This window comes from Pan paniscus, chromosome 8 (assembly GCF_029289425.2).
Source record: "Pan paniscus chromosome 8, NHGRI_mPanPan1-v2.0_pri, whole genome shotgun sequence".
Lineage (NCBI taxonomy): Eukaryota > Metazoa > Chordata > Mammalia > Primates > Hominidae > Pan > Pan paniscus.
In genome coordinates, this window is record NC_073257.2 from 31,243,450 (window position 1) to 31,261,602 (window position 18,153).

At 41.1% G+C, this 18,153-nt stretch overlaps 1 protein-coding gene across 9 annotated transcripts in view; it reads left to right on the top strand.

The window, feature by feature from the left end:
• Positions 1 to 18,153, top strand: part of CACNB2 (calcium voltage-gated channel auxiliary subunit beta 2) — a 400,505-nt gene that overhangs the window by 258,110 nt on the left and 124,242 nt on the right. For 7 of the 9 annotated variants that reach the window (XM_034930061.4, XM_034930064.4, XM_034930063.3 and 4 more), the window contains one exon: positions 3,491 to 3,610. In XM_034930061.4, the coding sequence (XP_034785952.1) occupies positions 3,491 to 3,610 (120 nt within the window). Of the gene's footprint in view, positions 1 to 2,075; positions 2,669 to 3,490; positions 3,611 to 18,153 lie in introns of those variants that run through there. The other 2 variants (XM_003811434.5, XM_008963842.4) reach the window with 1 other exon arrangement.

Below are 18,153 nucleotides of genomic sequence, written 5' to 3' on the forward strand. Positions count from 1 at the left end.
GGTGAGGTGGCTCACACCTGTAATCCCAACACTTTGGGAGGCTGAGGCAGGAGGATTGCTTGAGCCCAGGAGTTTGAGACCAGCCAGCCTGGGCAACATAGTGAGACCCATCTCTACAAAAAATAATTTAAAAATTAGCTAGGAATGGGAGCACATGCTTATATTCCCAGCTGCTTGGGAGGCTGAAGCCGGAGGATCACTTTCGCCCAGGAGGTCAAGGCTGCAGTAAGCCATGATTGCATCACTGCAGTCTATCAAGCCTGGGTGACAGTGAGACTGTCTCACACACACACACACACACACACACACACAAATTGTTTTTGTGTGAAAGTATATACTATCAGAGATACAAGGAATGAAGGTAATCCAGCTCTTTCTATGCTTCTATGAACTACTCTAAAGATCAATTGGTAGTCACATCCTATATTATAAAATAGTCAAGCCATTGCCAAAAGTCATCGAAGAGATTCTTGTTTTTAACTGCTATTTAAACCTGGAAACAGGTCTCAAAGTGACTATGCAATGTAAAAGCTCCATCTGAATATTAGCAAAGGACTTTTTATATCTTATTTTATTTAAAAGGGAATGAGACCGCACAAAATTATGTGTGGGTGTTATGCGGCCCTCTCTTTATGTACTTCCTGTCATTGCTGGGTTGTTACTGATAGAAACTTTGTCTTTTCATTGAGGTGTGACTTGAACCTGTAGCGGGGTGATTGGGTCTAACGTGGCAAGACTGGTGACAGTGTGGACAGGGGCCCCTTATGGGGTATAATTATGCTTCCTGGTAATTTTCTACTGTGCTGCTACTACTATAAGAAGCCCTCTAGGAAGATCAGGAATCCCCTACCAGGTGTGTATGTGTTGACACACTCATTTCTCCCTTGTAAATTTGCTTGAACGAAGAGTTTGCAGTGCATTTTTATCCCCCATGCATTTTACATTCACATCATAACAATAGGTGATCTATTAATTTACGTCAAGATACCACAATTGAGGTACAACTGATCACTAACTTTCATTCTGAAACCCTATTCTATGTATTTTCTAGTATTTGGGTCTTGAAGATTATATTAGTGCAGAGTGCCAGGTGGGGAGCGAGGAAGGGTAGAAGGGAGGAGGAGGGAGGAAGACTTTTTGAGATAGGGTCTCACTATGTTGTCCAGGCTGGTCTCGAACTCATGGGCTCAAGCAATCCTCCCACTTTGGCCTCCCAGAGTCCTAGGGTTACGGTCGTGAGCCACTGCAGCCAGCTGTGGTTCTTAAGTATTCTTAAGAACACTTTTTTTTTTCATTTTTATTTGTACAAAATATTCTCCCACCACACTCAAACAAATGCAGTTTAGACTACAATGAGAGCATTTTGTTTATGTCAAGAAAACAAAGTGTATATTTCTTAATAAGTAAACTTTTAAAATGTAATTTCATTAGTACAGGAAATTAATAACTGTAGTGTCTTTCCTTCTTCAGCCTCACTCACCTCATCTACAAGCAGAGTTGGGACTCAATTATTCTGTGAATTTTAACTCCAACTAATAAATTAACCAAGCTTTGAAATTTCCTTGTAAGTATGGTTATAACAATTCACACTGCTGTTTATGCCAGTGGCTTTATTTCAAATGGTAGTTTCTCAGTTGGAGAAGCAGTTCGAAGTCATTTTGAGCTCCGTTAAACTCAACGCTTTATAAAGCTGTGATTACTTTCATGTCCTAATTAAATGGCCACGTCACTCTCTCGCATCTTGTTTGGAAAGTCACAAGCAATAAAGAACTGTGTTATATTATGACTGATGAGCATTATTTGATTTTTGCTATGCAATATTGCATATGATATTTACTACCTGTGAACCTCCTTGTGGCATAGGACACACTTAGTGGAGCAGGTAATGGAAAGGGATTATTAAAGGAAACGATCTCATGCTTTGTTTTTGAGAGAAGGTTTCATCTGAAACAGAAACAGACACACATACCACGAGCCCGATTACTATAGAACCGAAGAGACCTTTCCAGCTGTTTACACTTCGGATGTAAAATGGCAATTTGACATAGACTAACAGTGTGATGTGAGCATCTGCGTAAAAAGGCGACATATGGAGCATGCCCAGTGTGGGAGTGCGTCCTCCTCCCTCCGCCTCCCCCCTCCCCCTCGAGATCTCCAAAGATAAGGCTTGAACTTTGCACTTGCAAATGTCACTGCATACGTTTTTGCACTAGTTTTTTTTTTTTCTGCGATTCTTTTACAACTAATTTCCTTTAACAATTTGAGCGTAGGGAAGAGAATGTTTAGGGTTATGAGATGCATTAAGTTTAGAACGAGTTGATGCTCGGCTTTTGAATGTACTTGTCTTCTTTATTTTTAAAGCAATATAAAGCACTCGAGTGTGTGTTTTCAGCCCCTCCTGGAATGGGAAAATAAGAATCTCCCTGGATGGGAGTCCTCTGGGGCAGGGAGTGAAAGCCCCGGAGGCAGAAAGGGACGGAGAACAGGGGCTTGCCCAGAGCATGGATAGGAAAGGAGCTGGGGTTCTCCGGGGCTCAGCGCGCACTGAGAACCTGTGCCCGGGGCTGCAGCTGCGGACGATAAAGGCGCTGTCTGGCTCATGAAGGCCACCTGGATCAGGCTTCTGAAAAGAGCCAAGGGAGGAAGGCTGAAGAATTCTGATATCTGTGTAAGCGCAAGGGCTTTCGTTTGGGGGGAGAGGTTATTTTGTCTCTGCTTTTCTGTTGTTGCAGTGAGTGCAGGTAGAGAGGGTGGTTTGATTTGGTTAATCGGATCATGATTGCAGGAGAGGGAAGCTACGGAGATTCCTCTCATTTTTTGAGCTCCTTTTCCTAGGTTGTGATTAATTGCCAGATGAGCTATCCCAGGCAGGTGTTTTCTGTAGACGGCTTTTTATTAAATCTAGGTAAAGGCATTTTAAAATGTGTTGCTGGAAGATGGAGTGGAGTTAGCTGCTAGTGTCTTACAGTTTTATCAGAGAAAATAACAGGTGTATAAAAAGGTAAACAAGGATTTTTCAGATTAAAGTGGGAATCATGTCATGGTAGTGACATTTTGGAGAGTTCAAGTTTATAACTCAGACTTTCTTTCATGCTTTTGTTAAGCTTAATGTCCTCCTAGTTTCAAATACCTGCTTTAGCATGTAGATTGTTCTTGAAGCTATCCTTGAAACCCATCGTTGTCCTTCAGTTCTGCACTGCACCATGAAGCTGTTTAATTATAAAACCAACTTGTTCTGGCTTCCAGGAAGGATATTTTTTGGAATATAAAGCTTGGGAAGGAATGGCAACTCAGTAGACACAACTATTCTATTGAATGTCTGCAAACCAGAGCATGGTTTTCTAGATAGGTTGCTGCAAAATGAATTATTTTCTCCTCTTTTCAGGAAAGTATAGAACAATCCGGGAAGCTAACTGCTGTGTGGATGAGACTTTTCCAATGCAAACATCATAGACTGAATCTACTTTAAAATGTACATTTTCCTCTCCAGGGTTCGGCAGACTCCTACACTAGCCGTCCATCCGATTCCGATGTATCTCTGGAGGAGGACCGGGAGGCAGTGCGCAGAGAAGCGGAGCGGCAGGCCCAGGCACAGTTGGAAAAAGCAAAGGTAAAATCGTTTCCTCCCTGCCAAGATCTTTGCAAGTTGTGCTGTGCCCCTGATAGACCACCTGTGGGAGTTTCCCCTAAAGGTTGTTTGATCTATTAGAGAATTTCATTGCCTGGTTTTAGAAAGGTACAAAAAATGGAGCCTAGTTTCTGCCCTTGGTAGAAAAAGGAAGTGTGGTATATAAGACTGGTCTTCTATGTTGTTTTATAATCCAAGCAACTCTTTTCTGTGGGTGGATGGCTTATTTGGACACATACAAAAGGATCCTTGAATTTGCCAAGAGGAAAAACTGCACCTAATATCAACATGTTTTACTTCATTTCCACAGTAAACTATATCTCTGTTAAGAAAAAAAAAAAACTGACTTCAAGCTATTGTTTATTTTCTTAGACTTGAACAGTTTTTCCCCTGAATTTTACTTCATAGGTGTTTTATGTTAGTATCCTGTATTTTCAAAATGGATTACATTATGCTTTTCCAAAAGCAACAGAGGATTTTATTGATTTTTAAAAGTTCCTTCTCCGAGAACATGTTCTTCTCCATTCCATCTTAATAAAGTGTGTATATATGGAGGGGAGACTGCAAAGCAGCTATGAAATAGATAGTTACAGGATTCATCTCAGGCCTGTCTCATTTCAGTCATTGCAGTGATTTGAATTCTTTCTCCCATGCTGTCCTTGGAATAGTGGCTATTTCTAAAGCATAGATTGTTCGAGTTGAAGGTGGCTTGGTTTGTGGGATACTCAGTCACTTCTCAATGAACCTATTTTAACATGGTTGTTGATTTTCCTTTGAAAAACTTGTTTTGAAAAAGGCTAAGTGCCTTGTTGATCATGCTAGAAATACCAGGATAGCATTTCTACTGGCTGCCTCATCTCTGAGATGAGTAAAATCTATGTGTGTTGCTATGGGAATTGTGGTTAGGAGATTCTGGTTTGAATGCATGGACAGCCCTTATGTAATACATTATTCATGACCTCTAGTGCGGCTGCCATCATAGTCTACTGAGGAACTGCCAGGAGACCTTGACTTCTAAAAAGCAGTACTTTTGTATATCAGAATGATGTTCTTACCTCGCCTGGCAGGGAAATTTTCTCCAGGACTGACAGTCTTCTCTGAAAGGCAGTTCATAAATAGCAGATGCAGGGAAGGTTTTGTGATGGTGGAAACTGATAAAACTGGACGTGGCCCAGTTGCCATCAATGAATCTGCTCTACCAATGTTAGCCACGTAGAACATTGTGAAGTTGAAATTAAATAATGAAGAACATTAAATAATGTATGACAGTCTGCATTGTAGTTAATATAGGTTGCAGCTGAGAGTCTGAATTCTATATTCTATATTTTGCATTGTGTGTAAAGAAGAGTACAAAAAAACTACAATTTGTATTCCGAAAATAAGATTGTTCTATTTGCGGCTAATTTATTCATGTAAGTTTCACATACCAAAATTGAACAGTTTCTCAGGCTCATATCCCATCATGATACAGCCCAATAGACTGTAGGTTTGGTTTTCAATTGTTATGTAATTGGGGCATTTTTGTTCATGACTCTGTGGCTGTGTCATGAGTTAGATGACATTGCTGCAAAGAACTTTTAAAGTATCTTTTAACCAAGCATGGGTTGGTTAAAACATTTTGGATCGAAATGTTGCTCCTAAATCAAACCAGGATCATGTTACTTGTCCTACAGCCTAAAAAGTTGATAGTTAGAAACGATGTAGAAGGTAAAAGAAAATGAAGAGACTTTAAAACAAAGGCAAAATAATTGAAAAACTATTTCCTATGTTTAAGGCAAGATAGTTTAATGGGTGAGATGGGAATGGTTAATGGGTACCCCCCCAAAAAAAAAATAGAAAGAATGAATAAAACCTATTTGATAGCACAATAGGGTGACTAAAGTCAATAATAACTTAATTGTATATTTTTAAATAACTTAAAGAATATAATTGGACTGTTTGTAGCTCACAGGATAAATGCTTGAGGGGATAGATGCCCCATTCTCCGGGGTATGCTTATTTCATATTGCATGCCTGTATCAAACCATCCCATGTACCTCATAAATAAACACATCTATGTACCCATAAAAATTTTTTTAAAATAGTTTATTTATATTTTTTCTTTAAAATTAGGTCAATATTTTAAACCTTTGATGTATTCAAATGAGATACACTAGGGTAAGTGAGAATTTAAATATGTCTCAAAAGAAGATACAAAGATGAGGATTGAATTTTCCTTTATATTAAAATCATGGTTTGGTAGGTCTGGTTTATTAATCCCAATATCCTTGAAGAAATAATGCAAAATAGGGATTGTAGAAGGCTAGTTCCCTCTATAAATTTTTATTTTTATCTATAAAAATAACCTCATTCTTTGCCAGAATTTCATCTTGCCTTAATGAAACCTACTTCAAAATGAAGCCTTAAAGTTTAAAAACATAACAATTCATGCTATTTAACTTTAAATAGTTAAAAACACTTTGCACAGCCATTTTGGAAGAATCAGACATTTTCTACATTTACTTTGTAACCATCGAAGCATCTCTCAAACAGAAAGACTCTACAAGTCAGTGCTTTTACTCACCTTACAGATCACATGTAATAAATAAGTCTGTGCAGATGACGTTAGCAGTGCTTTCAGATCCTGGTCCTGTATAAATACAAACACATTATCCACTAATTGCCTAGTAATACCTCTGTGAAATAACGTGATTAGCAAGAAGTGAGACTAGAGATACTGTCTTTTAAAATTTAAGTGACCTACAAAAGGTTATATAACGAAGTACTCTGTGCTGTCAATAAACCTATTACTCTCCACTACCACTTTGTTAGGGCTTTTCTTAACCACTAAACTGCAGTGAACAGATTAGATGTTAATTTTGAGGCCAAAAAATACCAACTGACATGGCATTGTTTTTTAACGTGGTGTTTTCTGGTTCCAAATGTGTGTTTTGATGTTGTACAGTTATGGCATACTTTGCAAATCCTGGTCATTTCAGTTTGTGCTATCTGATATTACCTTAAAGACAAGTAATATATGAATGTAATTTATTCCCATGTTGATCTTCTCTTTGAAAACAACTTTATTGAGATATAATTCACCCATTTAAAGTGTATAATTCAGTGGTTTTTAGTATGTTCAGAGGTGTACAACCATCACTATAATCAGTTTTAGAGCATTCTTATTGCCCTATAAAGAAATTCCAAGCCTGTTATCAGTCACTCTCCATTCTCCCCAACCATCTCCCTGTCCCCAGGCCTAGAACCACTATTCAACTTTTGTTTCTACAGGTTTGTCTATTCTGTATATTGCATATAAATGAAATCTTACGATAGGTGATCTTTTGTGACTGGCTACTTTTGGACATCTGGGTTGTTTTCACCATTTAGGTATTGTGCATAATGCTGTTACGAACATTCCTGTATATATTTTTTTGTGTGTGGGCGTATGTTTTCATTTCACATATGTATATACTTTGGAGTGAAATTGCTGGGTCACATGATCATCTCTTTTTAATTGAAATAATGATTTTCTTCTTTTCTCCTTTGATCCTCAAAAACGATGCCTTCTGCCCTATATACAGGGACTCTGAGTTGGGAAATCTGGATGTAGAAGGAGTTGAAGCAGTGATAAGATAGACTCAGCCAGGCACAATGGCTCATGCCTGTAATCCCAGCAATTTGGGAGGCCGAGGCGGGTGGATCACCTGAGGTCAGGAGTTTGAGACCAGCTTGGGCAACATGGTGAAACGCTGTCTCTACTAAAAATATAAAAATTAGCTGGGTTTGGTGGTGTATGCCTGTAATCCCAGCTACTTGGGAGGCTGAGGCAGGAGAATCACTTGACGCTGGGAGGGAAAGGTTGCAGTGAGCTGAGATCTCTTGCTCTCACGTGGGCAACAGAGCAAGACTCTGTCAAAAACAAACAAACAAACAAACAAAAAAACGATGGACTCAATGTGATCTTCTTAGCCGAATAGAATAACCTTCAATCTTGAGTCCATTGTTCTTTTATCATCGAATATCTACTATATTAAAGAAAATGTTAGGCCCAGTTGGTGAATAGGAGAGACTGCAAGGCCGGAGCCGCAAAGAAGAAATTGACAGGTCTTTTGCCTGGGAGAAGCTTCCATTGTTTGTTTTGGGAGAAAGTTGTGGTCATAAAAGGTGGAATACAATAGGTTGTGGGGAAGGGAGGGATAGAGAGGTCTGTGAGCACCCAGGTTTAGACTGCATCCTACTGGCAGGAAGAGAAAATCCTTCTTGGAGGAGGTAGTGGCTTAAAAGTAGACCTCACAGCAGGGGTTCGTATTCTGTTAGGAACCAGGCTACACAGCAGGAGGTGAACAGCAGCAGCCAGACAGGAAGCTTCATCTATATTTACAGCCACTCCCCACTGCTCACATAACCACCTGAGCTCCGCCTCCTGTCAGATCAATGGCAGCATTAGGTTCTCATAGGAGTGCAAACCCTTTTGTGAGCTATGCAGGTGAGCGATTGAGGTTGCGCACTCCTTATGAGAGTCTAATGCCTGACGATCTGTCACTGTTTGCCATCACCCCCGGATGGGACCATCTAGTTGTAGGAAAACAAGCTCAGGGTTCCTACTGATTCTACATGATTGTAAGTTGTATAATTGTTTCATTATATACTACAATGTAATAATAACAGAAATAAAGTGCACAATCAATGTAATGTGCTTGACTCATCCCAAAACCATCCCCAAACCCCAGTCCATGGAGAAATTGTTTTCCCTGGTGCCAAAAAGGTGGAGGACTGCTGCCTTAGAGGTTGGACAGGTGAAGTTTAGCTCTTGAAGTACAAAGGGGGAAGTAAAGAAGAGAGAAATGCCTCCCAGGCCCTGGAATACAGTGTATGCGACGGTCAGTGTACGTAAAGGCTGCGCAGCAAGAAAACATAGACCCTTCCAGAGAAAGGTTAGTTTCTTGAGAAAATGTCTTTATTCTACCTTCACAAATTAGCTGGTTATAGTATTCAGAATGAAAAATGTTTTTCTGCAGATTTGTGAAGGTTTACTTCATGGTCTTCTAAAGTCCAGCCCTGCTGTTCTGTCTTTTTTTTTTTTTTTTTTTTTTTTTTTTTGTGAGACAGGGCCTCCCTCTGTCACCCAGGCTGGAGTGCAGTGGTGCCACCTCAGCTCAGTGCAACTCCACCTCCCGGGTTCAAGCGATTCTCACACCTCAGCCTTCTGAGTAGCTGGCATTACAGGCACGCACCACCACACCCAGATAATTTTTGTATTTTTAGTAGAGACAGGGTTTCTCCGTGTTTTCCAGGCTGGTCTCAAATTCCTGTCCTCAAGTGATCCATCCGCCTCGGTCTCCCAGAGTGCTAGGCTTACAGATGTGGCCCACCATGCCCGGCCTGTTCTGTCTTTAAGTTTTTGATTTTTGTTTTTTTAAAATTCTCTAATATTTTGAGAACTGATCTTCCTTTGGTATTTTGACATTTTGACATGACATGCCTTGGTGTGCACCTTTTTGTTTATTGTACTTGGCTTCTCATGCATTCATTGTGAAGGGCTGATCAGTTCAGTTCTGGAAACTGCCCCTTTTTTTGGAATAATTTCTTCCCCTATATTGTCTTCTTTTTACTGGCTCTCTGGTTTGTGAGATATTTGATTTGAGCCTCTGTGTAATCATTTTTCTCACTTTTTCTCCATCTTTTTGTTGTACCTGAATTTTTCTCAACTTCTAACCCATCTGCTCAAATTATATTTGTCAAAATGTCTAATTTCCAAGAGCATTCTTCTTTTCTTCATTTATAGCTTCTTGTTTTTATTCCATAGCCATAATATTTTCTCTTATGTCTCTAAAGATACTAATTTTTTTGAAGTTACCTGTGCTGTCACTGTTTTTTAAGCTTCTTTAATATTTGATGTTACTTTTTACATAATGGAGACTTTTTTTCAAATGTTTGATTTCTAATGACTATATTTATTATTTCATATATTTGAAGTGAAAATAAAGTGTAAGAAGCAGCAAAAGCATGCAACTTCATGAAGATTATGAAGTGGAAGCACCTATTGTAGAGGGTTAAAACTGAGTTATCCTGTAGGAAGTGCGAGGACTACCTACACAAAGATCATCAGAGGTGAAATTATTGACTGCCTTTTGGAATTTATACATCAACAAGAAGTTTTCAAATGAACTTAAGGAAACATTCACTATCCCTGACTTTTTTTTTTTTTTTTTTTGAGATGGAGTCTTGTTCTGTCACCCAGGCTGGAGTGCAGTGGTATGATCTCAGCCCACTGCAGCCTCTTCCTCCCGGGGTCAAGCAATTCTCCTGCCTCAGCCTCCTGAGTAGCTGGGACTACAGGTGTGCACCACTGCGCCCAGCTGATTTTTGTATTTTTAATAGAGACAGGGTTTCACCATGTTGGCCAGGCTGGTCTTGAACTCCTGACCTCAAGTGATCTGCCCACCTTGGACTCTTGAAGTGTTGGGATTACAAGCATGAGCCACTGTGCCTGGCCATACCCCAAACTTCTTAGCTAGGGAGTATAGGTGAGAAGACATGAGAAGATGTTGAAAATCTCTTACAAACACATAGGTTTACAAAACACAAGCCTAAAACCAAGATGCTCAGGCAGTGCTGAAATTTGCTCTTGGGAGGAAATCCCAGTTTCATGATGTTTGAAAACATTCTTTCTCTTGCTGGATCACGTGTCATCAGATAGAGAAGGGCCAAAATTGTAGTGTAAAAGGTTCTTTAGGGATGAGATTATGGACGCAAATTTTTTCTTCAAGGGAAGAGTATTTTTTCTTACTACTAGTTTTCTTCAGGTTTGTTTATTATTATTTTTTTAGACAAGGTCTCACTCTGTTGCTGAGGCTGGAGTTGCAGTGGCATGATTACTGCTTACTTCATCCTCGAGCTCCTGGGCTCAACTGATCCTCCCACCTCAGCCTCCAGAATAGCTGGGATCACAGGCTTGCGCCACCATGCCTCGCTAACATTTTTTAAAATTTTTTTGTAATCTCAGCACTTTGGGAGGCCAAGGCAGATGGATCACCTGAGGTCAGGAGTTCGAGGCCAGCCTGGCCAACATGGTGAAACCCGTTTCTACTAAAAATACAAAAAAAATAGCTGGGTGTGGTGTTGTGCATCTGTAATCCCAGCTATCCCAGAGGCTGAAGCAGGAGAATCACTTGAACCCGGAGGCGGAGGTTACAGTGAGCCGAGGTCGTGCCATTGCACTCCAGCCTGGGCAACAAGAGGGAAACTCTGTCTCCAGGAAAAAAAAAAAAAAAAAAGTAGAGACAAAGTCTCCTTATGTTGCCTAGCCTGGTCTTGAACTCCTGGGCTCAAGTAATCCTCCTGCCTCAACCTCCCAAACTGCTAGGATTACAGGTATGAACCACTGTGCCCTGGAGTTTATTCATTCAGTTTTGACCTGTCAAACTTCTCTACTTCCAACAAGTTCAGCTTATCACTTATCTTGACTAAAAGAAAGCCTGAAGGCTTGAAGTTTCGGGAAAGGCCATCCGCTGGGCTGAGACTCTGTCTGACTCTGGACAAGGTTTAATTTTTGATCATCTATTCATAATTAAGAGGAAGACATTGTAAAGCTGATTGGAAGCTCTAAATGCAGTGGCAAAGCTTCTTGACAGGTCGTCTTGTATAGGGTAATTGGGGAGGAACTGAAGAACTGGTAGGAGTGGGCACCATTATCTTTTAATCTGGCCAGTGCCCCAGAGAGGACTCCCCCAGTCTCCTGTCTAGCTCTATTGGACCGCTCACAGGCTTTTGGCAGTTGTCCAAGAAAAGGTGGCTAGAGTTTCATCACTTAGGATGGAGATCTTATAATTATTTAATCCTCCTATGTTCAGTATGTCACTCGCCTTTACTCTCAGCTATCCTTCTGATTGTCTGAAATCTCCTGGTCATCCTCTCCAGAGAATAAACCTTTGGTCTTCTGGAAGTGAGGGGAGAGAGAAAGTGGATTCTGGTAAGTCCAATGTCCAGTCAGTGCTGTTTTCAGCCCCAGCCATACTTCATCCTTCAGAGGTGCCTGTTACCTCCAGTTCCTCCTCCTTGCCAGGGCCCTGCAGCTGCAATCAGCTTTCTACTCCTTAGCCGTCCTGCCCGCCTCTTGCAGGTACTCTCATTCTAACACTTGCTACTCTGCTAGTTAATTACTGCTTGTTCATTGTGTTCTATATTCTATGTTTCCACATACTCTCATCTGGTTTCCTGTTCTTAGTATTTGTGGGTTTATACTTTTTCTAAAAACATATTTTCAGGAGGAAGCATTAGTTCAGTTGACCATGTTTTGTTCCCAGTAGTTTTCAGTAAACATACTACAAAAAAGAAAAAATATTTCTCATCTTGCCTTAGTTCATAAATGCCTTACAGATTGAGAGAATTCCCCTAACTAGCCTTTGAAAAAGAAAGAAGAAACATGAACATCTTTACGTCCCATCAGCCTGAAGATAGTTTTTTTATTTCAAAAAAATATTAAACATGTTTTAAAAATATGTCTTATTGTGAACATTATGTGGGAGGTAGAGAAATATACACATATGTCTATAATGCGTATGTTCTTAAACCTACAAGATAGACTACTGGAGAATCCAGAGAATAGGTGGCAGGTGTGAAACTAGAGGGCTACTTATGGGGGGAAAAAAATGTGTTGGCTGGGCACGGTGGCTCATGCCTGTAATCCCAGCACTTTGGGAGGCCAAGGCAGGTGGATCACAAGGTCAGGAGTTCGAGACCAGCCTGGCCAGCATGGTGAAACCCCATCTCTACTAAAAATACAAAAATTAGCTAGGCATGGTTGTGGGCACCTGTAATCCCAACTACTCTGGAGACTGAGGCAAGAGAAGCACTGGAACCCAGGAGGCAGAGGTTGCAGTGAGCTGAGATCATGCCACTGCACTCCAGCCTGGGCGACAGAGCAAGACTCCATTTAAAAAAAATAAAAAAGAAAGATAAAAATCCAGCAGCGATACCTTATGAAAAACGCAAGCACAAAATATGTCACACATTTTTATGAAAATATTTTAGGCTGAAATTATTTTCACAATGTACATTTTCATGCTTCTTGCTTTAAAAAATTGTCAACTCTTTGCTTATAAGCACGTACCTTTCAAGTATAGTTAGAAAACTGGCTGAATATGTCTAATTTCTAGCCGCATGCGTTTGTTTATTGTTCAAATACGCATTAGCTTAGATTGCGTTTTTCTACCTGTGATAAATAAAAAGAGTGCAGAAGCCCGCTGGACCTCTGTTAGGCTTCTCTTCCCTGTTGACATATACTTATGACTGGGTAGGTAACAATCACACACATTGGTACTGTCATTCTCCCACTCACCTCTAATGTTAATTGATGATAATATTAATAATGACAACAGTAATAGCACTTAATGCCCAATCACTGCTCATTACAGACAATTTGAAAGATATAAAAGGAAAAGGCAAAATTTATGTCTTTGAGCATTTTTTTTTTTTTTTGAGATGGAACCTCGCTCTGTTGCCCAGGCTGGAGTGTAGTGCCACCATCTTGGCTCACTGCAGCCTCTGCCTCCTGGGTTCAAGCAATTCTCCTGCCTCAGCCTCCGGAGTAGCTGGGATTGCAGGCACCTGCCACCATGTGGGCTAATTTTTGTATTTTAAGTAGAGATGGGGTTTTACCATGTTGGCCAGGCTGTTCTCGAACTCCTGACCTCAAGTGATCTGCCTGCCTCGGCCTCCCAAAGTGCTGGAATTACAGGCATCAGCCACTGTGCCCAGCCTCTTTAAGCATGTTGAAATATATTTGAGCAGTCATGACCTTACAATACATACAGCACTGATGACTACACTATCAGCAAAATCCTTACTCTCGAAGTTCTTGCTGCAAAACAAACAGATCTCAGCCTAGTGGCATTAAGTCACCATTTTATTTAGGTTACACTTCTCTGCCACACATCCTTGGCCAGCTTTCTGGTTAGTTGGTGACCAGGTGACCTGGGATGGCTTGTCACATGTGTCTGGAGGCTGATAGCTGTCAGCATGTGTATCTGGTTCTCTTCCATATGGTTGTTTATCCTCCAACAGGCTGGCTAGGGTTCGCATGCTGGTCCCAGGGCTGCTTCATGAGAGAGCAAGCTCCAAGGGGGTGATAATCATATCTCTACTTATGTCATGTTTGCTAATGTCCCATTGGCCAAAGCAAGTCACCAGGCTAAGCCTGGAGTCAAATGGGAATTACCAAGGGTGTGGATTCAGGTGGGATATGTTGCAACCACTTTCTGCAAACAACCTGCCACATTCATCTTTTTTCTTCCTTACCCCTTTGGAAGAAGAAATATCTGCATGCCTTGTGAAATAAACAACGCTGTCCTCCCTTCTGTCCTATTTTTTTCCCTTCTTTCTACTGCCAACCTTATCACCCCAGGCTTTATTCTCCTGCTTCAATTTCTTCCCTACTTACTCTTTAACACCATGAAACTGATTTCTGTCTCCATCTCTTTACTGAGGGTCTCTAGTGACTTCCTAATCACACAGCCACTGACCTTTTATTAAACCTCCCCTTGACATCTCTGCAAACTTCAATTTGTTTTTCTTCTCTGCTAAGTCACTTTTGTCTTGCAGGTGCTGGTACACACAAAGTCTACTTCTACTACCACTCTGGTGGTTCCTGTTCAGTCTCTTCTGTTTCGACTTTTAGTTCCGTCACCTGAAATGTGGAAGTCCATTCAACCAAATGCTCAGGCCTTGGCCTCCTGATGTTTGTTGCTTTAGGCATGTCATTGGTTTCCAGACTGAGCTCTGTAGAGCCCCAAGAGATCCATGGATTCTTCTGGAGTCACTGCAGAGGCTTAGGGATGCCCAGCAGGCTGTGGTCTGTGCATTGTACCCAGGATTCAGCCAGAACAATGCTACCTTCACATGTTTTATTTTATTGTGTTGTATTTTTATTTTTTATTTTTTGAGATGGAGTTTTACTCTTATTACCCAGGCTAGATTGCAGTGGCACGATCTCAGCTGACTGCAACTTCTGCCTCCCGGGTTCAAGTCATTCTCCTGCCTCAGCCTTCCAAGTAGCTGGGATTACAGGCACATGCCATCACACCCAGGTAATTTTTTGTATTTTTAGTAGAGATGGGGCTTCACCCTGTTGACCAGGCTGGTCTCGAACTCCTGACCTCAGGTGATCCACCCACCTCAACCTCCCAAAGTGCTGGGATTACGGGCATGAGCCACTGTGCCCAGCCACACATATTTTATGTATTGGGACCTTTATGTGCATTTTCCTTTGAATGAAGAGTTTCACCTCAGGAGCGAGCTTTAAACCACTGCCATCTTCCCTTTTATTCTCTCATACTTCTCCAGGCTTCAGCTGTCACTTATAGTTAGTGTCTTTGGTCTTCGCCGCTCTCCCTAGTGCTTGGATCTCGGGTCCTCTTTTTGGATCTCTGTCGGTTCTGCCACCCACTTAAAATTGAGCTCCCAGTCTTTTCCTTTAAACCCTTTCTTCTCTGCATTTTCCATTTCCATTCTCATTACCTCCATCCTTCCAAATCTGAAACCTTCGTCGAAGGGTCAACAAATCTTTTCCTGGGAATTATCAGAAGGGAAATATTGCAGGGGCAGGGGTCATGCATTCTCTATGCAACTACTCAGAAACCTGGATTTGGATTCCATCTCTGCCATGGAATGGCTGCCTGACTTTTTGATAAATTACAGGTGAAGCTAAGTTTTGCCATTTGTAAAAGGACACTAACCTCTGTTTGACAGGATTCCAGTGATAATTGAATAAGCTGTTACGTATAAAGCACAAGGTTCCTGGACCAGTCTTTCCCTACTCTAGCCCTTGTGATGGGCACAGGCAACTGGGACACACAGCACCTGCCATGGAGCAGTTCAGGGTGTTGTGAGGAATCTGAATGGAAAGTGATCAAACAAGTGTCTTTGCCTCCTCTGTAGTTATGTGCAGTCTTACACTATTTTACGTGGTCACTATCAGCTTAGTTGTTTGTCACTTGTTGGTGACTGCTGTAAGGTAGATTTGAGATGTCCAGGGACTGCAGACCTGCCTGGGATATGACTGGCATTGACACACTTGCTTGATCTCACAGCAGTTGCCATGGCAGGTCAGGTTGCATCCCCATCCATCCCAGGGACGAAGGCATGGGCCTTGCCTCCTGTACTCTAACTTTGAGATGTGCTTTCTGTCTCTTAGTCACATGGGTGCAGATCTCTGCCTGAGTTATCAAGAGCAATTGAACTCTCTCTTGCTCCTCTCACAGGCTCTTTTCTGAGTAACACCAAGTATTTGGGAACAAAATTACACATTGCTCTCTGTTTATTTATGGTTATATTTATCTTGGCAATCGACCTGTTAAGCTAGTTTTAACTTTCTTATGGGTAACAGTCACATATTTTAAAAGGAACCCGATGGTTCCAGAATCCTTGTTACTACTACCTTTTTTTTTTTTTTTTTTTTTTTTTTGGAGACAGAATCTCTGTCACCCAGGCTGGAGCGCAGTGGCACAGTCTCGGCTCACTGCAACCTCTGACTCCCGAGTTCAAGCAATTCTCCTGCCTCAGCCTCCCAAGTTGCTAGGATTACAGGTGTGCACCACCACAGCCTGCTAATTTTTGTATTTTTAGCAAAAATGGGGTTTCACCAGGTTGGCCAGGCTGCTCTCATAGACTGCTGACTATTTTAAAACCATAAATAGATTAAGGAAGGATTATTATAAATTGCAGTTCAAGCTTATTTTTTTTATCTTAGAGCACTATAACTGAATGTCTTTGTTGTATCATTGTAAACAGAGCTATAAATATGCAATTCTTCCCTCCCTTTTTCTCCACCAGATGTTAACAGGGAACGACATGAAGACTTTTACGCAGAGCTTAAAACAGTCAACCCTCTCTGTTCTTACAAGTTTTTGCCCCATCAATGGCTAAATAAAAGATGTTGAAAACTGTGGAAAAAAGTAGAATGTATTTAATTAGCAAACATTTGATGAGTGGTATCATGCTATCGAGTTGGAATTTAAGGAAGGGAAATTGAAGATATGTTAGATGTGGTGGTTTCTTCCTCAAGAAGCTCATGGTCTAATGGTCATGCTAAAAATGTGTATCACTGAGTAATGTGGTAGCTATCAGACTTAAAGCACTGTAGGCTTGGCATGGTGGCTCATGCCTGTAATCTCAGCACTTTGAGAGGCTGAGGTGGGAGGATAGCTTTAGGCCAGAAGTTTGAGATCAGCTTGGGCAACACAGTGAGACCTCATCTCTACAAAAAATAAGCAAAAATAGTTAGGTATGGTGGTACATGCCTGTAGTTCCAGCTACTCAGAAGGCTGAGGCAGGAGGATTACTTGAGCCTAGGAGTTAGAAGCCACAATAAGCTATAACTGCACCAATATACTCCAGCCTGCATGACACAGAAAGACCTTGTCTCTTAAAAAAAAAAAAAGAAAGAAAAGAAAAGAAAAAAAAAGCATTATGAGCCAAATGGCAAATGCGTGGACCCCAACACTGCTGGAGAAGGAAGTGCTGATGACCAGAGAAGGGCACTTTAAATTATATAAGCCCCCACTCTTAGTGACTGACCCTCTGGAGGCAGAGCCTACGTTAACCAGCAATGTGATTCTCTCTAAGGTTAGCAAGATTGCTAACTATGGGGTCCAACAAAGCCTGTCATTTTAGATTATTTTCATTTTAAATCTCAATTCGCAATTTACTTAATGGCCCAAGAATTTTTTCATCCTCATAACCATTCGTAAGTGTACAATTGTATGAAGTATTTTACACTGTTGTGCCACAGATCCCTAGAATCTTTTCATCTTGCAAATCTGAAACTCTATATCATCTGAACAATTCCTTATCACCCTGTCCTGCTGCAGCCCCAGACAACTACCATGCCACAATTTTTTTTTTATTTGCTCAAATTTATGGGGTAGCTAAGACATTTTTTACAGGTATATAATGCATAATGATCAAGTCAGGGGACTCAGAGTGTCCGTCACCCAAGTACAGCAGTTTTGTTGAGTATAGTCATCCTACTCTGCTGTCAAACGCTGAATTGATTCCTTCCATCTTACTGTATGTTTGTACCCTTTAACCCACCTCTCTTCCTCCTCCCTGCACCCTCCACTCACCCTTTTCAGTCTGTTATTTTTCCACTCTTTATCTCCATGTGTTCAATATTTGTCCCTTTGTGACTGGCTTATCTCAGCATGATATCCTCAAGATTCATCTATGTTGTCCCATGTGACAGAATTTCCTTCTTTTTCAAGGCTGAGTAATATTCCATTACATGTATAGACGACATTTCTTTATCCATTTATCTGTCAATGGATATTTGGGCTGCTTCCACCTCTTGGCTACTGTGAATAATGCTATAAAGTTTTGTTTGCTTCTTTGTTTTTTGAGACAAAGTCTCACTCTGTCACCCAGGCTGGAGTGCATTGGCACGATCTCAGCCCACTGCAACCTCCACCTCCTGGGTTCAAAGGATTCTCCTGCCTCAGCCTCCTGAGTAGCTGGGACTACAGGTGTGCGCCATCATGGCCAGCTAA